At 41.4% G+C, this 26,843-nt stretch overlaps 2 gene segments (V, D, J or C); both read right to left on the minus strand.

Annotated features, from left to right (window-relative positions):
- Positions 1 to 2,351: 2,351 nt before the first annotated feature.
- LOC110513580 overlaps positions 2,352 to 26,843 on the minus strand; it is a 32,330-nt gene continuing 7,838 nt past the window's right edge. The window contains 2 exon segments of the V gene segment in view: positions 2,352 to 3,218; positions 20,979 to 21,186. Of these exon segments, the coding sequence occupies positions 3,098 to 3,218; positions 20,979 to 21,186 (329 nt within the window).
- LOC110500028 lies at positions 5,894 to 6,630 on the minus strand. The segment is given in 2 exon segments: positions 5,894 to 6,352; positions 6,460 to 6,630. Coding segments are annotated over 2 exon segments (399 nt in total).

Raw genomic sequence — 26,843 nt, forward strand, 5'->3', positions numbered from 1 at the left:
ATACATCGTTTGGTTTCAAGTCTTGCGTCTTTGTATTAGCTACTGCTAATAACATCAGCTGAAATGCACCCAAAACGTCCTCTGGTCCGGATAAGTTGCGCATCAAAACTTCAAAATTACACATTATATGTCGACTAAACAGGTCAAACTAAGTGCAGAAGCAAGCTTTATGATGTTTTAGACGTGCAAAACAAACTTAAATTCAATCGGCCATCGTCTGCCCTTCTCTTGAGTGCTGGAAACAAAGGAATGGCTGTGACCAATTCGCGCCCATACGCACAGCCTATTCTCTCGTGGCACGCACTAATTTCACTCCCATAGGGTCAATTCTCGCGCGATTTGAACGGTTTGAAGCTCTAATGAAAGAGGACATCTAGCGGAAGAGATAGAAAGTGTCCACAGAATCATAGCTGGTTGGGAAGGGTGGGGGCCATGACGTCAAAGTTGCTCCAACTTTCATGGCCACAAAAACTAGTTTGGAAGAATGCCTGCCCTGTGAGTTCTGCTATACTTACAGACATAATTCCAACGGTTTTAGAATCTTTAGAGTGTTTTCTATCCAATAATAATTTTTATTTGCATATATTAACAATTTTTGAACGATTTTTTTTCCAGTTTACTAGGGGTACCCAATCTCTCCAAAGGGGGCGTATGTCTGCCATATCCTCAACAGGTTTTAATACCTAAAGTTGGTTTAGAAACGTCGTTTGAAGTGATTTGTAAAAGTTTATAGGCGACTTTTGTAATTTTAAAAAGTGACGTTGCGTCTTGTAAATGGACTTTTTGCAGCATCAGACTGGCCTTCAGCAAATGACATTTTGGGTATACAATGACGGATTTAATCGGGAAAAAGACCCAATTGTGATGTTTATGGGACATATAGGAGTGCCAACAAAGAAGCTCGTCCAAGGTAATGAATGTTTTATATTTTATTTCTGCGTTTTGGGTAGCGCCGGCTACCGCAAAATCTGTTGTTTACGTGTCGTGCTGGTATTTTGGGGGGTGCATGCTATCAGATAATAGCTTCTCATGCTTTCGCCGAAAAGCATTTTACAAATCTGACTTGGTGGCTAGATTCACAACGAGTGTAGCTTTAATTCAGTACCTGGCATGTGTATTTTAATGAAAGTTTGAGATTTAACGAGTACTAAGTAAAGTACTATAGGTGGCGCTCTGAAAATTCCGCTGAGCTATCCCTCTGCAGGGATCACCTCCATAAGAAGTTAAAAGTTCATTCTAACTCACTAACACACTCACAGGTCGCACAACATAACTGAATTCACTTTTGACCCCTCAACATTATCGATCACCACTTAGCTGACAGTTCTAATTAACAGAAAACCTAGGAATGCACTCACTGTCTTATCTAAAACACCCCAGAGCTAGGTTTAGTCGGTTCAACCATAGGTTAACTACCTTATCTGTTTACTTAAACCACAACCCATTTCTTTCTTCCTAGTTGGAATGGTGTTCATTAACTTTAATTACTCCTTGTCTGTGTCACACAATTCCTTCTTATGAACTCATATTGTTAATCAGATATAATAAAACAGAGTATAAGTTTACTTAGTTACAGTTCTATTTAAAATGAGGATATTGTTTATTCATTTATTCATAATATTTCTAACATTGCATGTGGAAAATTGCTGTTATTTCAGCTCATGAAACATGGGACCAACATTTAAAATGTTGCGTTTACATTTTTGTTCAGTGTGTTTATACTGTATTCTAGTCAAGACCCATAGTATTAAACTGTTGATGTACATACAGTGCATTCGTAAAGTATTCAGACAACTTAACTTTTTCCACATTTTAACAGCCTCATTCTAAAATGATTAAATGTTTTTTTCCCTCATCAATCTGCACACAATACCTCATAATGACAAAGCAATAACACATTTTTATAAATGTTTGCACATTTATAAAAAACAAAAACAGAAATACCTTATTTACATAGGTATTCAGACCCCTCTAAATTGAGCTCAGTTGCATCCTGTTTCCATTGATCACACTTGAGATCTTTCTACAACTTGATCGGAGTCCACCTGTGATATAGTCAATTGATTGGACATGATTTGGAAAGGCAAACAACCTGTCTATATGAGGTCCCACAGTTGACAGTGCATGTCAGAGCAAAAACCAAGCCATGAGGTCAAATGAATTGTCTGTAGAATGCTGAGACAGAATTGTGTCTAGACACAGATCTGGGTAAAGGTACCAAAACATTTCTGCAGCATTGAAAGTCCCCAAGAACACAGTAGCCTCCATCATTCTTAAGTGGAAGAAGTTTGGAACCCCCAAGACTCTTCCTACAGCTGGCTGCTCGGCCAAACTGAGCAATTGCGGGAGAAGGGCCTTGGTCAAGGAGGTGATTATAATAAAAAATGACTCAAACCATCTGCCTCCCGTGTCTGCATCTGTGTCTCGTCTGGTGCCCTTATAGTCTGACAGCTATCAGTCTAGCAGTTGAACAGTTTCACTGCCTGAAATACCCTAGACTGGGCCAGATGTGAGGGAGTGGACAGGTTTAACCTCTATGGTGGATTCAGGGAGGTAGACATAACAGATATGTCACCATGTAATTAATGACAGCTAAAATGGAAATTATACTTTATGTAGATAGTGTCTCATGTTTGAACCCAGCATCATGTCTCATTCACAGATCTAACAGTCAGGAACCTGCATATTGAAAATAGTTAATATAATCCTGTAAAATCAAATCCATTTAAATCAGACATTTGGGGACTTGTTTTGGGGGCTTCAGTGATTGTAACGTTGAAGCAATGTTGAGGTCATGACACCTTTTCTTTTACTTCTTATTTTGTATTTGGCAGGTATTGTGTTTTCAAAACCTCATAACATTTAGATGATCTTTCAGGTCATAACAAATATAATGAGTCACAACCATGATGATGATGATGATGATGAAGGAGAACATGTGATTTAAATGACACTTTCTACCCTTATTCAATGTTTCCTCGCTGCTCAGTGTTCCATGTCTCTGTCTCTTCCCCCTCAGCACCTGCAGTAGGTCCCAATCTGTATCAGTACAGTCACTGTGCAGTCTGACTGAGGGAGGTTTTTGTACGGCTCTGTATCACTGTGTGAACACATTACCACTGCTGTGGTAACTCTGACAGTAGTAATCTCCTGCATCTTCAGCCTGGACTCCACTGATGGTCAGAGTGAAGTCACTCCCAGATCCACTGCCACTGAATCTAGATGGAGTCCCAGAGTTACGGGTACTAATGAAATATGTAAGGAGTTTAGGAGATTCTCCGAGTTTCTGTTGATACCAGGCCAACCTCTGTCCATGTGTATCACTGTATACTGCACTGCTGGTCTTACAGCTGAGACTGACTGAGTGACCCACTGAAACAGCTTTCACTGCAGGAGTCTGGGTCACTGTGACCTGGCCTCTGGACTCTGAAACAGAGATGTAATTAACATTCAATCGCCCATTAATTTGCTCATTGCTTTACAAAATAATGACTTTACAATAACATAATGGTATTTACTTTAATAAGGTTAAGTAACTACAGTCAGGGTAAATGTATGTAAAATATATTACCTTGAAAGCAGAGGGCAAATATCCAGATGAAGATGGTGATAAAAGTCATGGTTGTTTTGGGTTCTGTTGTCATGAAGGACAGCTCTCAGTCATGAAGTGTTAAACTCACAGGGTTATAAATACTCCCAGAGCACTGAAGCATGTGCTGCCAATGCAAACTGTCATATGTAAATAGTCTTACTGCTAGTACCTACATTCATAACTGTTAGCTATATAACTACATACAGATTATGCAGATACAGAATATTTTATTGTGTTATAAATAACTTATACTGTAAATCAGTGATCTAAGAGGAAGATTTAATTATCTAAGTATGTCAGTGGATTATACTCATAACCCAGGATTATCCGTCCCTAATACGTTATTCCAGTACTTCAGTACTATCAGTCCCTATTGTATTATATTAGTAGTTCAGTACTCTCTGTCCCTATTGTGTTATATTTGTACTTCAGTACTATCAGTCCCTATTGTATTATATTAGTAGTTCAGTACTCTCTGTCCCTATTGTGTTATATTTGTACTTCAGTACTATCAGTCCCTATTGTATTATATTAGTAGTTCAGTACTCTCTGTCCCTATTGTGTTATATTTGTACTTCAGTACTATCAGTCCCTATTGTATTATATTAGTAGTTCAGTACTCTCTGTCCCTATTGTGTTATATTTGTACTTCAGTACTATCAGTCCCTATTGTATTATATTAGTAGTTCAGTACTCTCTGTCCCTATTGTATTATATTAGTAGTTCAGTACTCTCTGTCCCTATTGTGTTATATTTGTACTTCAGTACTATCAGTCCCTATTGTACAGACAGAAGTTGACAACTGGAACATAAAGCATGTTTCCGAGTAAGTTCTGTATCAAAGAAATGGTCCCAAGTTATTTTATTAAACCCAAAGTCCAGCCCGAGTGATGTCACTGCCTACATCATTATCTTTTACTCATGAGACCAAAACCATGCCTACTCAACACTAAAACTCTTGTTTATATAGCTATCTAAAAGCTTAGCAGTAAATGTCCAAGTTGATGTATAGTGGAACGTCTAACTAATCTCTTCTCTTACACTCCCCTGCAGAGTTCTGTCTTCACAGTCACACATTTCTCAGAGAGGTCTCTTTATAAGAGGCAAAGAGACCAGAAAACAGTGGTGGAACAATTATAAACATCTATAATGAATATGTATTGTTCATCTGTAGTCTAGAACCCTATAAATGTAAGGAGGGTGGGGTCTTATAACCCCTCCCCTTATATTAATACAACATAAGCATAATCAATTATTATAATACATCAAACATTTGGTAAGCCCCTATCATGACCCCTAGGTGAACCTCCTTCATTACCAAATACTAATGGGCTGTAAGTAAACTTCTGACCCACCGGGAATGTGATGAAAGAAATAAAAGCTGAAATAAATCATTCTCTCTACTATTATTCTGACATTTGACATTCTTAAAATAGTGGTGATCCTAACTGACCTAAGACAGGGAATTTGTACTAGGATTAAATGTCAGGAATTGTGAAAAACTGTATTTAAATGTATTTGGCTAAGGTGTCTGTAAACTTCCGACATCAACTGTATATTTGTAATGTTTAATTCCTAATTTGATTTTATTAAATTAGATATTTTTCCAATGGTTTTCAACAATGTGTGGTCTACGCTTTTCCCATTACATTTTCCCAGGTCTTCTCTACCTCCAACCCCCTGGGGACAGAGTGAACATCTGGTGACAGTTCTGCTCTATTCTGGGACAAGCAGAACCAACCAGTCATGTCTATGTAAATCTGTTTCACTCCCACAGCTACCAGTCTACCAGTTGACCTGTTTTACTGCCTTAAATACCCTGGACTGGGCCAGATGTGAGGGAGTGGACTGGTTTTAACCTCTATGGTGGATTCAGGGAAGGACACATAACAGATATGCCACCATGTAATTAATGACAGATAAAATGGAAATGATACTTTATGATAATAGTATGTAGTGTATGTATCTACATCAATGTGTCATGTTTGAGCCCAGCATCATGTCTCATTCACAGATCTAACAGCTCATGAAAAGAGTTAATACATGCTAGATGATCACATCAATAACTGGTTGTGAAGTGCATGTAGGGAATTGGTTTGGGGGGCTGATACTTTTCCTCTTACTTCTGTACATCTTACTCTACTATGGACTGGTATTGTCTTCCAAAACTACAAATAACTTTTATGTACACTTTCAGTTCATGTCCAATATAACAAGTTACAACCATGATGATGATAATAATGACGATGATGATGACGATGATAAAGACGATGTTGGAGAACATATGATTCTTTCTGTTTTCAAAGTTGACCTCTTCCACTGATCAGTGTTCCATGTCACTGTCTCTTCCCCCTCAGCACCTGCAGTAGGTCCCAGCTGTATCAGTACAGTCACTGTGCAGTCTGACTGAGGGAGGTTTTTGTACGGCTCTGTATCACTGTGTGAACACTGGACCACTGTGGTAACTCTGACAGTAGTAAGCTCCTACATCTTCAACCTGGACTCCACTGATGGTCAGAGTGAAGTCACTCCCTGATCCACTGCCACTGAATCTAGATGGAGTCCCAGACTGAAGGGTTTTAGCCCAGTATATTAGGAGTTTAGGAGCTCCTCCAGGTTTCTGTTGATACCAGTGCAAAAAGTGTCCATTGCTGTTACTGTATACAGCACTGCTGGTTTTACAGCTGAGACTGACTGAGTGACCCACTGAAACAGCTTTCACTGCAGGAGTCTGGGTCACTGTGACCTGGCCTCTTGACTCTGAAACAGAGATGCAATGTATATTTATAATTTAATTGTTCATTCATTTGTCCAGTAAAAAATAATTCCTTTATATTGTCAGGGTAATTTTCTGTAAATTATATTACCTTGGAGACAGACGGCAAGTGTCCAGATGAAGATGGTGATAAAAGTCATGGTTGTTGTGGGTTCTGTTGTCATGAAGGACAGCTCTCAGTCATGAAGTGTTAAACTCACAAGGCTATAAACACTACCAGAGCACTGAAGCATGTGCTGGCTATGCAAAGTCTCCTCTCTATGCAAATGGTGTTCCGAGGGACAACGAACACCATCAATGAATGATGAAAACGCTATCTCACGTGTCATCTAAAAATAACGAATGAGTAAGCAGGAAGTAGGTGTCTGTGCTTCCAGAATTCTAGTGGCTACTTACAACAGACAATCTGTTGACAATAAAATAGGATTTGGTCTTTATCCAATGGTTACAGCTGGTAACAACATAAACCTGAATCTAGATACTGCAACTGGATACTGGACTTCCTGACGGGTCGCCCCCAGGGGGTGAGGGTAGGCAACAACATCTCCACCCCGCTGATCCTCAACACTGGGGCCCCACAAGGGTGCGTTCTGAGCCCTCTCCTGTACTCCCTGTTCACCCACGACTGCGTGGCCACGCACGCCTCCAACTCAATCATCAAGTTTGCGGACGACACAACAGTGGTAGGCTTGATTACCAACAATGACGAGACGGCCTACAGGGAGGAGGTGAGGGCCCTCGGAGTGTGGTGTCAGGAAAATAACCTCACACTCAACGTCAACAAAACTAAGGAGATGATTGTGGACTTCAGGAAACAGCAGAGGGAACACCCCCCTATCCACATCGATGGAACAGTAGTGGAGAGGGTAGTAAGTTTTAAGTTCCTCGGCACACACATCACAGACAAACTGAATTGGTCCACTCACAGACAGCATCGTGAAGAAGGCGCAGCAGCGCCTCTTCAACCTCAGGAGGCTGAAGAAATTCGGCTTGTCACCAAAAGCACTCACAAACTTCTACAGATGCACAATCGAGAGCATCCTGGCGGGCTGTATCACCGCCTGGTACGGCAACTGTTCCGCCCACAACCGTAAGGCTCTCCAGAGGGTAGTGAGGTCTGCACAACGCATCACCGGGGGCATCACCTGCCCTCCAGGACACCTACACCACCCGATGTTACAGGAAGGCCATAAAGATCATCAAGGACAACAACCACCCGAGCCACTGCCTGTTCACTCCGCTATCATCCAGAAGGCGAGAGAGACTGAAAAACAGCTTCTATCTCAAGGCCATCAGACTGTTAAACAGCCACCACTAACATTGAGTGGCTGCTGCCAACACACTGACTCAACTCCAGCCACTTTAATAATGGGAATTGATGGGAAATGATGTAAAATATATCACTAGCCACTTTAAACAATGCTACCTAATATAATGTTTACATACCCTACATTATTCATCTCATATGTAGATGTAAATACTGTACTCTATATCATCTACTGCATCCTTATGTAATACATGTATCACTAGCCACTTTAACTATGCCACTTTGTTTACATACTCATCTCATATGTATATACTGTACTCGATACCATCTACTGTATCTTGCCTATGCTGCTCTGTACCATCACTCATTCATATATCTTTATGTACATATTCTTTATCCCCTTACACTGTGTAGAAGACAGTAGTTTTGGAATTGTTAGTTAGATTACTTGTTGGTTATTACTGCATTTCGGAACTAGAAGCACAAGCATTTCGCCACACTCGCATTAACATCTGCTAACCATGTGTATGTGACAAATAAAATTTGATTTGATTTGAGATAGATGTTAAAACACATTGAAAAAAAGATATAGCACAGTAACATAAATGATACAGTAGCCAAACAGTCAGGCAATCAAACTCCACTCAAAGGAATTTAATCTAAATTGGTTCACTTGAAAAAAGGACTAAAGCGCAGAGTTGGCTAAAACACAAATGTACATAAAATACACATATACAGCCTTTTGTTTGGCAAATAATAGTGAATAAATATAGATGTTTCGAATGTCATGTGGTTTTGATCAATTCTCGTTAGAGAATTCACTCAAGCCAATCCCTTTAAAATGTTTAGTTAAGTTCAGGGAATAGGGCCTTAAGTCACGACACGTGCACTTACAGTGAAATTCTGACAGTCTGAAATTCTGACATTCTGTCCATTACACTTAGATTTAAGCACCGATACAAAGGTTAAATACGTGTCTGTTTTCCGACAAAGAAAAGTGAGATGGATGTTGAGTCTCTTCAGCAATATTCAACATAGCAACACTGCATATTTTATAGAATACAGTACATCTCTGAAAACAACGCAGGAGACAGGAGACAAAATTGATAGTATAACGTAAAAATAGTATCTACTGTACAGAGATTAGGAGATTGTTTCCCTTACCAGTTCCTTGGACTTGGCCACCTGGGACCTCTCCCATGTCTGTGGCACCATTCGATTCCTCAGCCAGAGAGTCACAGGATAGATACTTGTTCCAGAATATTTGCACAAACTGATCGTAGAATTTGCACTCAACTTTTTCCGCTCCAATCCTGGGAACATAGAACATAACATTTGGTTGTTGACTCAATACTTATTCTTCATATCTGGTTAGTTAATGAGCTTTGCTTATCTAACATGAGCATAGCAAACCTCTGACCATGAATGCACAACTTTTCCATCAGTATGGAGTCTTCATAATCAATTCACAATTATAAATAGTGGTTATCAATTTCATATGCATATCTTTTCCCCCATGGCTTTGGGTTTGCTCTTGCAGAACTGGCGAAAGTTGGCCTTTAGCCGCTTCACTCTAGACTGGCACTGTTCGGCTGTCCTCAGGTAGCCCTCGCTGGCCATGGCCTGAGAAATCTCAGTGAAAATGTGTCTGTTTTTGGTGCAACCCCTCAGATCCTCCTGGACCTCGTCACTACCCCAGATACTGAGGAGGACCTGGGTCTCACTGTCGCTGCAGGGGAACTTGGAGCCATCAGTTAAAGGACGGCTAGCTGAAGACAAAGACACCCAATGAACACATTGTTTACAATGGGAAGGGGGTTAGATTAGTTGAAATAAGACAACTCATAGAACATTTGGTCAACCTCAAGTGTAGGCTCCCAGATAGCAGCTTCCTCATTGTCTAGCGAATCTTCAGCCAAACTGTCGACGATGAGCTCCCTTGAGAAATTATCTTCCATCTGGTCATAGAACTTACATTCCCTTCTGAGGAAATACTGTTAGACATACTGTTCAGAGGGAATTTCAGTTGGATCATCAACAGTGATGTCACGCCCTGGCCATAGAGAGGCTTTTTATTCTCTATTTTGGTTAGGCCAGGGTGTGACTAGGATGGGCATTCTATGTTCTATGTTTTTGTATTTTTTTGTATTTGGCCGGGTATGGTTCTCAATCAGGGACAGCTGTCTGTCGTTGTCTCTGATTGAGAACCATACTTAGGTAGCTCTTGCCCACATGGGTTTTGTGGGTAGTTGTTTTCTGTTTTGTGTCTGCACCAGACAGAACTGTTTCGGTTTCATTTCGTTCTCTTTTGTTTTTTGTCATTAAGTGTTTTGTTCTATTAAATATCATGAACACTTACCACGCTGCGTTTTGGTCCTCCTCTCCTTCACCAGATGAAAACCGTTACAAGTGATAAAAAACAAGACAGGCAAATACATAGATTATTAATGAGATGAAATTAAGTAAAGCATCAATTTATTTCCGATGATGTGGTGTAATTTATAAAGTAAATAACTAGACATGAAATGAAATGTATAAATCCTTTGCATTCACTTGTCATGGTGGAAGCTGGCCTTGAGTCGTTTGATGAGGGTGTTGCACTGCTCAGCCGTCCTTATGAACCCCTGGGCCGTCATCCTCCATGAGATGTACTCAAACACATGTCTGTTCTTCAAGCAGCCGCGGAGGGAGAGTATATTAGGTGGCTACTAAGTACATTTTTAGAAGATTTATTATGACTAGGGTGCTGATTTGACCTGACAAGGACAAACAACTGTTGGCTCTGACACAGGAAAAACACAGGGCCCTAATTACATTAGACTTTGAGGGTAAAGATGATGAGGAGGCACCATACATGTTTCCTGATCTGCTTCGTCAGTGGGATCTGGATTAAAGTCATCACACATTAAACTTCTTATGGCTGCAATCCCATTAACGGGATCAATATGACAACAGCTAGTGAAAGTGCAGGGCGCCAAATTCAAAACAGAAATCTCATAATTAAAATTCCTCAAACATACATGTATCTTATACCGTTTTAAAGGCAATCTTGTTGATAATCCCACCACAGTGTTCCGATTTCAAACAGGCTTTACAGCAAAAGCACCACAAACGATTGTTAGGTCACCACCAACTCACAGAAAAACACAGCCCCTTTTCCAGCTAAAGAGAGGAGTCACTAAAAGCAGAAATAGAGATAAAATAACCATGCAATAATCTGAGACGGTGCTCAGAAAACAAATAAAATTATCTGCCATGTTGGAGTCAACAGAAATCAGAAATAACATTATAAATATTACCTTACCTGTGATGATCTTCATCAGAATGCACTCCCATGAATCCTAGTTCCACAATAAATGCTTGATTTGTTCGATAATGTCCAATATTTATATCCAAGTAGATACTTTTGTTTTGCTTTTGCTTATTGAATTCACAGTGGGATATGGATGAAGTTACACTTTCTAGGGCTTCCACTAGATGTCAACCGTCTTTAGAAACTTGAATGAGGCTTCTACTGTGTTGTGGGGCTGAATGGGAGCTGAATGAGCCAGGTGTCTGGCAGAGAGCCAAGGGCTGGTCAAGCGCAATTCACATGATAGTGACCTGTGTTCCATGGCTTCTCTACACACAAAATAATTCTCCGGTTGGAACTTTATTGAAGATTTATGATAAAAACATCCTAAAGATTGATTCTATACATAGTTTGAAATGTTTCGAAGACCTCTAATATAACTTTTTGAAGTTTTTGTCCGACGTTACGCTTGACCTGCACTAGCGTTTGGATTTGTACAAATATAATAACATCCTAAAGATTGATTCTATCCCCCCCCCCCCCCCCCCCCGTGGAACCACAATGTTACTAATATAAACCCTATCATCAAAAGACCCAGACGGAGTACTTCTTTTCTCCCGTTTAGTCAACATCATGTCATGGTGTTGAAGGAGTATGAAATGCGTTCTAAAATGTACCAGTGCACATACCCCTGTCCGATTAGCCAGTAATACTCGGCCATAACGTCATTCCCCCACACAACCACCACCAGATGTGAGCCCTGGGCCTCCTTATCTTACTGAAATCCCCAGATCTCAACCAGCCTGCCAAATCACTCATTTGTTGCATCAGAAGTAACATTATCTGTCCTATTGCAGGTACTGATTTCCCCCACATATTTCCCAGAAGTACTATACTGAATCAAACAGTAAACAGTCTCCCCTTGCCTCTGTGAAAGGAGGAGGCTTTGATTTCAGAGAAACATGTGGATATAAAAAGTTCAAATCCATACAACTTTTATTATCTGGCTTTCCTGCTTCCATGAATAGCTTTACCATACATGCCATTCCCTTAGGTGAATTAATTCCATTTAATGGAAAAGGGATGGTTGTTAACTGAGGTTTGCTGTGGCACAAGCATAGCATTCTTCTTTAGCTATTTATCTGGCCGTATATTGAATCCACTCTAACCAGAGGTTAGAATCCTCATAACCAGTGTCCCTTTCCTTAAGATCTTTCATCTGAACTATCCACACCGGCTCTTGGCTCTGGACAACTCCACAATCAGTATCTGCTTTGTCAGGGAGACTCTGCTTGTATTCTGCTGACTATAGAGCAATTATCTGCTCTAACTTTTTCTACCCAGAATGCACTAGATTATCAACTGAAACCCTTACTTTCACTACACTCCATCTTCTTCCATACTGGGTATGTAGATTTACAGTGCCTTGCGAAAGTATTCGGCCCCCTTGAACTTTGCGACCTTTTGCCACATTTCAGGCTTCAAACATAAAGATATAAAACTGTATTTTTTTTGTGAAGAATCAACAACACGTGGGACACAATCATGAAGTGGAACGACATTTATTGGAACTTTTTTAACAAAAAAAACAAAAATTGGGCGTGCAAAATTATTCAGCCCCTTTACTTTCAGTGCAGCAAACTCTCTCCAGAAGTTCAGTGAGGATCTCTGAAGGATCCAATGTTGACCTAAATGACTAATGATGATAAATACAATCCACCTGTGTGTAATCAAGTCTCCGTATAAATGCACCTGCACTGTGATAGTCTCAGAGGTCCGTTAAAAGCGCAGAGAGCATCATGAAGAACAAGGAACACACCAGGCAGGTCCGAGATACTGTTGTGAAGAAGTTTAAAGCCGGATTTGGATACAAAAAGATTTCCCAAGCTTTAAACATCCCAAGGAGCACTGTGCAAGCGATAATATTGAAATGGAAGGAGTATCAGACCACTGCAAATCTACCAAGACCTGGCCGTCCCTCTAAACTTTCAGCTCATACAAGGAGAAGACTGATCAGAGATGCAGCCAAGAGGCCCATGATCACTCTGGATGAACTGCAGAGATCTACAGCTGAGTTGGGAGACTCTGTCCATAGGACAACAATCAGTCGTATATTGCACAAATCTGGCCTTTATGGAAGAGTGGCAAGAAGAAAGCCATTTCTTAAAGATATCCATAAAAAGTGTTGTTTAAAGTTTGCCACAAGCCACCTGGGAGACACACCAAACATGTGGAAGAAGGTGCTCTGGTCAGATGAAACCAAAATTGAACTTTTTGGCAACAATGCAAAACGTTATGTTTGGCGTAAAAGCAACACAGCTGAACACACCATCCCCACTATCAAACATGGTGGTGGCAGCATCATGGTTTGGGCCTGCTTTTCTTCAGCAGGGACAGGGAAGATGGTTAAAATTGATGGGAAGATGGATGGAGCCAAATACAGGACCATTCTGGAAGAAAACCTGATGGAGTCTGCAAAAGACCTGAGACTGGGACGGAGAGTTGTCTTCCAACAAGACAATGATCCAAAACATAAAGCAAAATCTACAATGGAATGGTTCAAAAATAAACATATCCAGGTGTTAGAATGGCCAAGTCAAAGTCCAGACCTGAATCCAATCGAGAATCTGTGGAAAGAACTGAAAACTGCTGTTCACAAATGCTCTCCATCCAACCTCACTGAGCTCGAGCTGTTTTGCAAGGAGGAATGGGAAAAAATGTCAGTCTCTCGATGTGCAAAACTGATAGAGACATACCCCAAGCGACTTACAGCTGTAATCGCAGCAAAAGGTGGCGCTACAAAGTATTAACTTAAGGGGGCTGAATAATTTTGCATGCCCAATTTTTCAGTTTTTGATTTGTTAAAAAAGTTTGAAATATCCAATAAATGTCGTTCCACTTCATGATTGTGTCCCACTTGTTGTTGACCCCAAAAAAATACAGTTTTATATCTTTATGTTTGAAGCCTGAAATGTGGCAAAAGGTCGCAAAGTTCAAGGGGGCCGAATACTTTCGCAAGGCACTGTACAAACCTCTCCCTGACCCTCCATTTGGCAAATTTGACCATAATTCTTTCCTCCTGATTCCTGCTTACAAGCAAAAATTAAAGCAGGAAGCACCAGTGACTAGACAAATAAAAAGTGGTCAGATGAAACAGATGCTAAGCTACAGGACTGCTTTGCTATCACAGACTGGATATGTTCCCGGGATTCCTCCAATGGCATTGAGGAGTACATCACATCTGTCATTGGTTTCATCAATAAGTGCATCGATGACGTTGTCCCCACGGTGACTGTACGTACATACCCCAACCAGAAACCATGGATTACAGGCAGCATCCGCACTGAGCTAATGGCTGTAGCTGCCGCTTTCAAGGAGCGTGACTCTAACCCGGACGCTCATAAGAAATCCCGCTATGCCCTCCGACGAACCATCAAACAGGCAAAGCATCAATACAGGACTAAGATCGAGTCTTACTACACCGGCTCTGATGCACGGCGGATGTGGCAGGGCTTGCAGACTACAAAGGAAAGCACAGCCGAGAGCTGCCCAGTGACACAAGCCTACCTGACGAGCTAAACTACTTCTATGCTCGCTTCGAGGCAAATAACACTGAAACATGCATGAGAGCACCAGCTGTACCGGAAGACTGTTGGATCACACTCTCCGCAGCCGATGTGAGTAAGACCTTTAGACAAGTCAACATTCACAAGGCCGCAGGGCCAGATGGATTACCAGGACATGCACTGTGAGCATGCGTTGACCACCTAGAAAGTGTCTTCACTGACATTTTCAACCTCTCCCTGTCCGAGTCTGTAATACCAACATGTTATAAGTAGATCACTATGCCTAAATGACTACCAACCCGTAGCACTCACGTCTGTAGCCATGAAGTGCTTTGAAAGGCTGGTCATGGCTCACATCAACACCATCATCCCAGAAACCCTAGACACACTCCAATTTGCATACCGCCCCAACAGATCCACAGGTGATGCAATCTCTATTGCACTCCACACTGCCATTTCCCACCTGGACAGAAGGAACACCTATATGAGAATGCCATTCATTGACTACAGCTCAGCATTCAACAACATAGTGCCCTCAAAGCTCATCAATAAACTAAGGACCCTGGGACTAAACACCTCCCTCTGCATCTGGATCCTTGACTTCCTGACGGGCCGACCCCAGGTGGTAAGGGTAGGTAACAACACATCCGCCACGCTGATCCTCAACACAGGGGCCCCTCAGGGGTGCGTGCTCAGCCCCCTCTTGTACTCCCTGTTCACTCATGACTGCATGGCCAGGCACAACTCCAACACCATCATTGAGTTTGCCGATGACACAACAGTGGTAGGCCTGAACACCGACAACAACGATACAGTCTACATGGAGGAGGTCAGAGACCTGGCAATGTGGTGCCAGGACAACAACCTCTCCCTCAACGGGATCAAGACAAAGGAGATTATTGTGGACTACAGGAAAAAGAGGACCGAGCACGCCCCCATTCTCATCGATGGGGCTGTAGCGGAGCAGGTTCAAGTTCCTTGGTGTCCACATCACCAACAAACTAACGTGGTCCAAGCACACCATGACAGTTGTGAAGCGGGCACGACAAAACCTATTCCCCTTCAGGTGACTGAAAAGATTTGCCATGGGTCCTCAGATCCTCAAAAGGTTCTACAGCTGCACCATCGAGAGCATCTTCACTGGTTGCATCACTGCCTGGTATGGCAACTGCTCAGTCTCCGACCGCAAGGCACTACAGAGGGTAGTGCGAATGGCCCAGTACATCACTGGGGCCAAGCTTCCTGCCATCCAGGACGTCTGTACCAGGCGGTGTCAGAGGAAGGCCCTGAAAATTGTCCAAGTCTCCAGCCACCCTAGTCATAGACTGTTCTCTCTGCTACCGCATGGCAAGCAGTACCGGAGCACAAAGTCCAGGTCCAAGAGGCTTCTAAACAGCTTCTACCCCCAAGCCATAAGACTCCTGAACATCTAGTCAAATGGCTACCCAGACTTCTCACATTGCCCCTCCCCTCTCCACACCACTGCCACTCTCTGTTGTCATCTATGCATAGTCACTTTAATAAACTCTACCTACATGTACCTACTACCTCAACTAACCGGTGCCTCCATCATTCTGAAATGGAAGAAGTTTGGAACAACCAAGACTCTTCCTAGAGATGGCTGCCCGGTCAAACTGAGAAATCGGGGGAGAAGGGCCTTTGTCTGGGAGGTGACCAAGAACCCGATGGTCACTCTGACAGAGCTCTAGAGTTCCTCTGTGGAGATTGGAGAACCTTACAGAAGAACAACCATCTCTGAGTGGCCAGACGGAAGCCACTCCTCAGTAAAAGGCACAACAGCCCGCTTGGAGTCTGCCAAAATGCACCTAAAGGACTCTCAGACCATGAGAAACAAGATTCTCTGGTCTGATGAAGCCAAGATTGAACTCTATGGCCTGATTGCCAAACCTCACGTCTCGAGGAAACCTGGCACCACCCCTACGGTGAAGCATGGTGGTGGCAGCATCATGCTGTGGGCATGTTTTTCAGCGGCAGGGACTGGGAGACTAGTCAGGATAAAGGGAAAGACGAACAGAGCAAGGTACAGAGAGATCCTTGATGAAAACCTGCTCCAGAGCGCTCAAGACCTCAGACTGGGGCAAAGGTTCATCTTCCAACAGGACAATGACTCTAAGCACACAGACAACGCCTGGCTTCGGTACAAGTAGGTACCCTGAACTGGACCAGATGTGAGGGAGTGGACTAGTTTGAACCTCTATGGTGGATTCAGGGAGGATGCCTGATAAAATTGATATTATACATAATGTAGATATGTCTAATGCCTGATCCAGCATTGTGTCTTATCCATAGATCTAACCGTCAGTAAACTGCTATTCAAAATAGTTAATATAATGCTAGATGATCACATCAATATCTAGTTGTGAGGTGTATATGGGGATTGTATCTAGGGGGTGATGCTGATGCTGATGTAACATCACCTTATTTTTCTTTACTTCTGAACATCTTATTATGCATATTGGACTGGTATTGTGGGAATTTCAATACTTCAAATAACTATTGTGGGTGCACAATAATGATGATGATGATGGGGAACATGTGATCTGAATGATGCTTTCTAAACATATTCAAAGTTGACTTCACTACACCAGTGGCCCATGTCACTGTCTCTTCTATGACAGAACCTCAGGTTGTTTTGATGGGTTATGATCATGTTATTTCATCTCAATAAATCTTGAATCTTTGCTAGAAACTCATTACCTGCCTGACTGGGGGACCTTGCAGAGACTGGGATATTTATTCTGAAATAATGTGAGACATTCTTTTACATGGAGTCCATTCAACTTATTGCCTGAAATGTTAATTAAAGGTTTGTTTGACATAACTAAAGGGAAGGACTTTTTATGCAGTCTGGACCTACGGGTGTTGTCAGTTCAGGAATACTTGAACATCAAGGTGGAAGAGTTGGAATTATAGTCACCATCACTGAAATATTTATCTCGGTGTATTTTAGTTCAGTCAATCTTCCATGTCACTGTCTCTTCCCCCTCAGCACCTGTAGTAGGTCCCAGCTTTATCAGTACAGTCACTGTGCAGTCTGACTGAGGGAGGTTTTTGTATGGCTCTGTATCACTATGAGTTCCACTACCACTGAATCTAGATGGGGTCCCAGACTGAAGTGTTGTAGCATAGTAAATAAGGAGTCTAAGTCACAGTGTACTGTCCTCTGGATTCTGAAACAGATACATTTAAGATCTCAGAGAACATTTGGTCATGTTGTCTAAATCTCTGAAGTCTAATTTTCTCAATTTGAGACAAAAATTAGATGAAACATTTAAATAATAAACTGATTTTAGACCAGCAAAATGTAAATCATACCTTGAATTAAAGACATCAATATCCACACAAAGCTCATAATAAAAGTTATTGTTGAAGTTCTGTTGTTATGAAGGACAGCTCTCAGTCATGAAGTGGTAAACTCACAGGTCTATAAACACCCCCAGACCACTGAAGCATGTGCTGCCAATGCAAAGTGTCCTATGTAAATATTATTCCTGGTAAGGACCCGCTTTCAACTGTTAACTATGATTCAGATTATACAGATAATTTCATTTTCTTTTAATAAGTAACTACTACTGTAAATCAGTGATTCAAGATGAACATTTAATTATCTGCGTTCTTTAGTGGACTGTAGTCATAATTCAGAACTATCAGTACCAATTGTATTAAACTAGTACTTCAGCACTATCAGTGCCTATTGTATTACACTAGTACTTCAGTAATATCAGTCCCTATTGTATTATACTAGTACTTCAGTACTGTCAGTCCCTATTGTATTATACTAGTACTTGTGATATTTAGTTTCTGTCACACCCTGATTAGTTTCACCTGTCCTCATTATTGTCTCCACCCCCTCCAGGTGTCGATGGTTTTCCCCAGTGTATTCATTGTAACGGGGCGCGTACTGGCAGCAGAGAAGTCAGGCGCAGGAGAGCGAAAACTGATTTACAACGGTGTTGTTAAATAAACATAACAAACCACAGTAAACAGAACAATCCAATCAATGGGTCAAACAAAACACGGTATCCACCAGCATAACGTACACAAGCACTATAAGAAACAATTGACAGGACATGGGGGAAACAGAGGGTTAAATACACAACATGTAATTGATGGAATTGAAACCAGTTGTGATGGAAATCAAGACAAAACCAATGGAAAATGAAAGGTTGATCGGCGATGGCTAAAAGGCTGGTGATGTTGACCGCCGAACGCCGCCCGAACCAGGAGAGGGACGACTTCGGCGAAAATCGTGACATTATTCTTGTGTTTCCTGTCTCTCTGTGCCAGTTTGTCTTGTATCTTTCCAAGTCAACCAGCGTTTTTCCCATTCTCCTGCTTTTTGCATTCTCCTTTTTCTAGTCCTCCCGGTTTTGACCCTTGTCCGCTTCTGGACCCGCCTCTTTGACCATTCTACCTGCCTTGACCATGAGACTGTCTGCCACTCTGTACCTTCTGGACTCTGATCTGGTTTTGACCTTTTCGCCTGTCCACGACCATTCTCTTGCCTACCCCTTTGGATTAATAAACATTGTAAGACTCCAACCATCTGCCTCCTGTGTCTGCATTTGGGTCTCGCCTTGTGCCGTGATAGTTTCTTGACACAAAAACAAGCCAGTTGATCAGAATATATCATGGGTTATCAGAAATTGATGTCTGTCTATACAGAAAAAGACTTTAGAGTCAGATTTTGCAGAATACAAAAAATGACAGTCATTGCGTTTTGCCTTTATTGGGCAATATTGTGTTATAATAGTAGTTCAGTACTATCAGTCCCTATTGTATTATACTAAAACTTCAGTACTATCACGCTTAAGGTAAGACCCAGATGCAGACAGTGTCAAGGAAACAAAGCTTAATTCCAAAACAGGGACAGGCAAAAGACAGGTCAAACAGGTAGGGGTCAATAATCAAGTACGGTGAGGTAAGGTATAAAACGGCAGGCAGTCTCAGGGTCAGGGCAGGCGGAACGGTCAAAACCATGAAGGACGAGAAAACAGAAGCAAGAAACATGCAGGAGCAGAGAAACAAACGCTGGTAGGTTTTATGAAACAAAAATAACTGGCAACAGACAAACAGAGAACACAGGTATAGATACACAGGGGATAAAAGGGAAGATGTGCGACACCTGGAGGGGGGTGGAGACAAGCACAAAGACAGGTGAAATAGATCAGGGTGTGACAAGTACTATCAGTCCCTATTGTATTGTACTTCAGTACTATGACGGTGGTACTGAGAGTTCTCTGTCTGTGAATGTGCTCACTCTTATGTGAAGGACTTCACCAGAATGAACCACTGTGGTGGACTTTTGGAAGCGGCAAAAACTGGTGCTGAAAATTAAGTAGATTTTTGTATTCTCTCATTAAAACTAAATGTAATCATGCAATTGAACAACGTTATGTTACGTTATCTTCTCCACAGGAAAGACTTTCAGGCCGTTTCTTTTTAATAATGTCTGTGGACAGACATCTCACCAAAGTGAGAGAGTTGTTCACATTCCACCAACTTTATGTACCAATAATAAAAAATAAACCTCTAATATCTGCCCTCATAACATATCTGCGCTCAAAGGTTGCTTTCCAATACACATATATTTATCATGATTAATTCCTGATATGATTTTATTAAAGTAGATGTTTTTTCAATGGGTTTCAACAATGTGTGGTCTATCTAATCTGTTTCACTCCCACAGCTACCAGTCTACCAGTTGACCTGTTTTACTGCCTGAAATACCCTGGACTGGGCCAGATGTGAGGGAGTGGACTGGTTTTAACCTCTATGGTGGATTCAGGGAGGGAGACATTACAAATATACCATCATGTAATTAATAACAGACACAACGGATATTATACTTTATGATAATAGTGTGTAGTGTATGTCTCTACATAAATGTGTCATGTTTGAGCCCAGCATCATGTCTCATTCACAGATCTAACAGCTCATGAAAAGAGTTAATACATGCTAGATGATCACATCAATAACTGGTTGTGAAGTGCATGTAGGGAATTGGTTTGGGGGGCTGACACTTTTCCTCTTACTTCTGTACATCTTACTCTACTATGGACTGGTATTGTCTTCCAAAACTACAAATAACTTTTATATACACTTTCAGTTCATGTCCAAAATAACAAGTTACAACCATGATGAGGATAATAATGACGATGATGATGACGATGATAAAGACGATGTTGGAGAACGTATGATTCTTTCTGTTTTCAAAGTTGACCTCTTCTACTGATCAGTGTTCCATGTCACTGTCTCTTCCCCCTTATCACCTGCAGTAGGTCCCAGCTGTATCAGTACAGTCACTGTGCAGTCTGACTGAGGGAGGTTTTTGTACGACTCTGTATCACTGTGTGAACACTGGACCACTGTGTAAACTCTGACAGTAGTAATCTCCTGCATCTTCAGTCTGGACTCCACTGATGGTCAGAGTGAAGTCACTCCCTGATCCACTGCCACTGAATCTAGATGGAGTCCCAGACTGAAGGGTTTTAGCCCAGTATATTAGGAGTTTAGGAGCTCCTCCAGGTTTCTGTTGATACCAGTGCAAATAGTGTCCATTGCTGTTACTGTGTACAGCACTGCTGGTTTTACAGCTGAGACTGACTGAGTGACCCACTGAAACAGCTTTCACTGCAGGAGTCTGGGTCACTGTGACCTGGCCTCTTGACTCTGAAACAGAAATGCAATGTATATTTATAATTTAATTGTTCATTAATTTGTCCAGTATAAAATCATTCCTTTATATTGTCAGGGTCATTTTCTGTAAATTATATTACCTTGGAGACAGAGGGCAAGTGTCCAGATGAAGATGGTGATAAAAGTCATGGTTGTTGTGGGTTCTGTTGTCATGAAGGACAGCTCTCAGTCATTAAGTGTTAAACTCACAAGGCTATAAACACTACCAGAGCACTGAAGCATGTGCTGGCTATGCAAAGTCTCCTCTCTATGCAAATGATGTTCCGAGGAACAGCTATCACCATCAATGAATGATGAAAACGGCTATCTCACGTGTCATCTAAAAATAACGAATGAGTAAGCCGGAAGTAGGTGTCTGTGCTTCCAGAATTCTAGTGGCTACTTACAACAGACAATCTGTTGACAATAAAATAGGATTTGGTCTTTATCCAATGGTTACAGCTGGTAACAACATAAACCTCAGTGTTTCAGTGAATCTAGATAGATGTTAAAACACATTGAGAAAAAGATATAGCACAGTAACATAAATGATACAGTAGCCAAACAGTCAGGCAATCAAACTCCACTCAAAGGAATTTAATCTAAATTGGTTCACTTGAAAAAAGGACTAAAGCGCAGAGTTGGCTAAAACACAAATGTACATAAAATACACATATACAGCCTTTTGTTTGGCAAATAATAGTGAATAAATATAGATGTTTCGAATGTCATGTGGTTTTGATCAATTCTCGTTAGAGAATTCACTCAAGCCAATCCCTTTAAAATGTTTAGTTAAGTTCAGGGAATAGGGCCTTAAGTCACGACACGTGCACTTACAGTGAAATTCTGACAGTCTGAAATTCTGACATTCTGTCCATTACACTTAGATTTAAGCACCGATGCAAAGGTTAAATACGTGTCTGTTTTCCGACAAAGAAAAGTGGGATGGATATTGAGTCTCTTCAGCAATATTCAACATAGCAACACTGCATCTTTTATAGAATACAGTACATCTCTGAAAACAACGCAGGAGACAGGAGACAAAATTGATAGTATAACGTAAAAATAGTATTTACTGTACAGAGATTAGGAGATTGTTTCCCTTACCAGTTCCTTGGACTTGGCCACCTGGGACCTCTCCCATGTCTGTGGCACCATTCGATTCCTCAGCCAGAGAGTCACAGGATAGATACTTGTTCCAGAATATTTGCACAAACTGATCGTAGAATTTGCACTCAACTTTTTCCGCTCCAATCCTGGGAACATAGAACATAACATTTGGTTGTTGACTCAATGCTTATTCTTCATATCTGGTTAGTTAATGAGCTTTGCTTATCTAACATGAGCATAGCAAACCTCTGACCATGAATGCACAACTTTTCCATCAGTATGGAGTCTTCATAATCAATTCACAATTATAAATAGTGGTTATCAATTTCATATGCATATCTTTTCCCCCATGGCTTTGGGTTTGCTCTTGCAGAACTGGCGAAAGTTGGCCTTTAGCCGCTTCACTCTAGACTGGCACTGTTCGGCTGTCCTCAGGTAGCCCTCGCTGGCCATGGCCTGAGAGATCTCAGTGAAAATGTGTCTGTTTTTAGTGCAACCCCTCAGATCCTCCTGGACCTCGTCACTACCCCAGATACTGAGGAGGACCTGGGTCTCACTGTCGCTCCAGGGGAACTTGGAGCCATCAGTTAAAGGACGGCTAGCTGAAGACAAAGACACCCAATGAACACATTGTTTACAATGGGAAGGGGGTTAGATTAGTTGAAATAAGACAACTCATAGAACATTTGGTCAACCTCAAGTGTAGGCTCCCAGATAGCAGCTTCCTCATTGTCTAACGAATCTTCAGCCAAACTGTCGACGTTGAGCTCCCTTGAGAAATTATCTTCCATCTGGTCATATAACTTACATTCCCTTCTGAGGAAATACTGTTAGACATACTGTTCAGAGGGAATTTCAGTTGGATCATCAACAGTGACGTCACGCCCTGGCCATAGAGAGGCTTTTTATTCTCTATTTTGGTTAGGCCAGGGTGTGACTAGGATGGGCATTCTATGTTCTATGTTTTTGTATTTCTTTGTTTTTGGCCCGGTATGGTTCTCAATCAGGGACAGCTGTCTGTCGTTGTCTCTGATTGAGAACCATACTTAGGTAGCTCTTGCCCACATGGGTTTTGTGGGTAGTTGTTTTCTGTTTTGTGTCTGCACCAGACAGAACTGTTTCGGTTTCATTTCGTTCTCTTTTGTTTTTTGTCATTAAGTGTTTTGTTCTATTAAATATCATGAACACTTACCACGCTGCGTTTTGGTCCTCCTCTCCTTCACCAGATGAAAACCGTTACAAGTGATAAAAAACAAGACAGGCAAATACATAGATTATTAATGAGATGAAATTAAGTAAAGCATCAATTTATTTCCGATGATGTGGTGTAATTTATAAAGTAAATAACTAGACATGAAATGAAATGTATAAATCCTTTGCATTCACTTGTCATGGTGGAAGCTGGCCTTGAGTCGTTTGATGAGGGTGTTGCACTGCTCAGCCGTCCTTATGAACCCCTGGGCCGTCATCCTCCATGAGATGTACTCAAACACATGTCTGTTCTTCAAGCAGCCGCGGAGGGAGAGTATATTAGGTGGCTACTAAGTACATTTTTAGAAGATTTATTATGACTAGGGTGCTGATTTGACCTGACAAGGACAAACAACTGTTGGCTCTGACACAGGAAAAACACAGGGCCCTAATTACATTAGACTTTGAGGGTAAAGATGATGAGGAGGCACCATACATGTTTCCTGATCTGCTTCGTCAGTGGGATCTGGATTAAAGTCATCACACATTAAACTTCTTATGGCTGCAATCCCATTAACGGGATCGATATGACAACAGCTAGTGAAAGTGCAGGGCGCCAAATTCAAAACAGAAATCTCATAATTAAAATTCCTCAAACATACATGTATCTTATACCGTTTTAAAGACAATCTTGTTGATAATCCCACCACAGTGTTCCGATTTCAAACAGGCTTTACAGCAAAAGCACCACAAACGATTGTTAGGTCACCACCAACTCACAGAAAAACACAGCCCCTTTTCCAGCTAAAGAGAGGAGTCACTAAAAGCAGAAATAGAGATAAAATAACCATGCAATAATCTGAGACGGTGCTCAGAAAACAAATAAAATTATCTGCCATGTTGGAGTCAACAGAAATCAGAAATAACATTATAAATATTCCCTTACCTTTGATGATCTTCATCAGAATGCACTCCCATGAATCCTAGTTCCACAATAAATGCTTGATTTGTTCGATAATGTCCAATATTTATATCCAAGTAGATACTTTTGTTAGGGCTTATTGAATTCACAGTGGGATATGGATGAAGTTACACTTTCTAGGGCTTCCACTAGATGTCAACCGTCTTTAGAAACTTGAATGAGGCTTCTACTGTGTTGTGGGGCTGAATGGGAGCTGAATGAGCCAGGTGTCTGGCAGAGAGCCAAGGGCTGGTCAAGCGCAATTCACATGATAGTGACCTGTGTTCCATTGCTTCTCTACACACAAAATGATTCTCCGGTTGGAACGTTATTGAAGATTTATGATAAAAACATCCTAAAGATTGATTCTATACTTAGTTTGAAATGTTTTGAAGACCTCTAATATAACTTTTTGAAGTTTTTGTCCGACGTTACGCTCGACCTGCACGAGCGTTTGGATTTGTACAAATATAATAACATCCTAAAGATTGATTCTATCCCCCCCCCCCCCCCCCCCCGTGGAACCACAATGTTACTAATATAAACCCTATCATCAAAAGACCCAGACGGAGTACTTCTTTTCTCCCGTTTAGTCAACATCATGTCATGGTGTTGAAGGAGTATGAAATGCGTTCTAAAATGTACCAGTGCACATACCCCTGTCCGATTAGCCAGTAATACTCGGCCATAACGTCATTCCCCCACACAACCACCACCAGATGTGAGCCCTGGGCCTCCTTATCTTACTGAAATCCCCAGATCTCAACCAGCCTGCCAAATCACTCATTTGTTGCATCAGAAGTAACATTATCTGTCCTATTGCAGGTACTGATTTCCCCCACATATTTCCCAGAAGTACTATACTGAATCAAACAGTAAACAGTCTCCCCTTGCCTCTGTGAAAGGAGGAGGCTTTGATTTCAGAGAAACATGTGGATATAAAAAGTTCAAATCCATACAACTTTTATTATCTGGCTTTCCTGCTTCCATGAATAGCTTTACCATACATGCCATTCCCTTAGGTGAATTAATTCCATTTAATGGAAAAGGGATGGTTGTTAACTGAGGTTTGCTGTGGCACAAGCATAGCATTCTTCTTTAGCTATTTATCTGGCCGTATATTGAATCCACTCTAACCAGAGGTTAGAATCCTCATAACCAGTGTCCCTTTCCTTAAGATCTTTCATCTGAACTATCCACACCGGCTCTTGGCTCTGGACAACTCCACAATCAGTATCTGCTTTGTCAGGGAGACTCTGCTTGTATTCTGCTGACTATAGAGCAATTATCTGCTCTAACTTTTTCTACCCAGAATGCACTAGATTATCAACTGAAACCCTTACTTTCACTACACTCCATCTTCTTCCATACTGGGTATGTAGATTTACAGTGCCTTGCGAAAGTATTCGGCCCCCTTGAACTTTGCGACCTTTTGCCACATTTCAGGCTTCAAACATAAAGATATAAAACTGTATTTTTTTTGTGAAGAATCAACAACACGTGGGACACAATCATGAAGTGGAACGACATTTATTGGAACTTTTTTAACAAAAAAAACAAAAATTGGGCGTGCAAAATTATTCAGCCCCTTTACTTTCAGTGCAGCAAACTCTCTCCAGAAGTTCAGTGAGGATCTCTGAAGGATCCAATGTTGACCTAAATGACTAATGATGATAAATACAATCCACCTGTGTGTAATCAAGTCTCCGTATAAATGCACCTGCACTGTGATAGTCTCAGAGGTCCGTTAAAAGCGCAGAGAGCATCATGAAGAACAAGGAACACACCAGGCAGGTCCGAGATACTGTTGTGAAGAAGTTTAAAGCCGGATTTGGATACAAAAAGATTTCCCAAGCTTTAAACATCCCAAGGAGCACTGTGCAAGCGATAATATTGAAATGGAAGGAGTATCAGACCACTGCAAATCTACCAAGAACTGGCCGTCCCTCTAAACTTTCAGCTCATACAAGGAGAAGACTAATCAGAGATGCAGCCAAGAGGCCCATGATCACTCTGGATGAACTGCAGAGATCTACAGCTGAGGTGGGAGACTCTGTCCATAGGACAACAATCAGTCGTATATTGCACAAATCTGGCCTTTATGGAAGAGTGGCAAGAAGAAAGCCATTTCTTAAAGATATCCATAAAAAGTGTTGTTTAAAGTTTGCCACAAGCCACCTGGGAGACACACCAAACATGTGGAAGAAGGTGCTCTGGTCAGATGAAACCAAAATTGAACTTTTTGGCAACAATGCAAAACGTTATGTTTGGCGTAAAAGCAACACAGCTGAACACACCATCCCCACTGTCAAACATGGTGGTGGCAGCATCATGGTTTGGGCCTGCTTTTCTTCAGCAGGGACAGGGAAGATGGTTAAAATTGATGGGA

This window comes from Oncorhynchus mykiss, chromosome 21, assembly GCF_013265735.2.
Source record: "Oncorhynchus mykiss isolate Arlee chromosome 21, USDA_OmykA_1.1, whole genome shotgun sequence".
In the NCBI taxonomy this organism is placed as follows: Eukaryota; Metazoa; Chordata; class Actinopteri; order Salmoniformes; family Salmonidae; genus Oncorhynchus; species Oncorhynchus mykiss.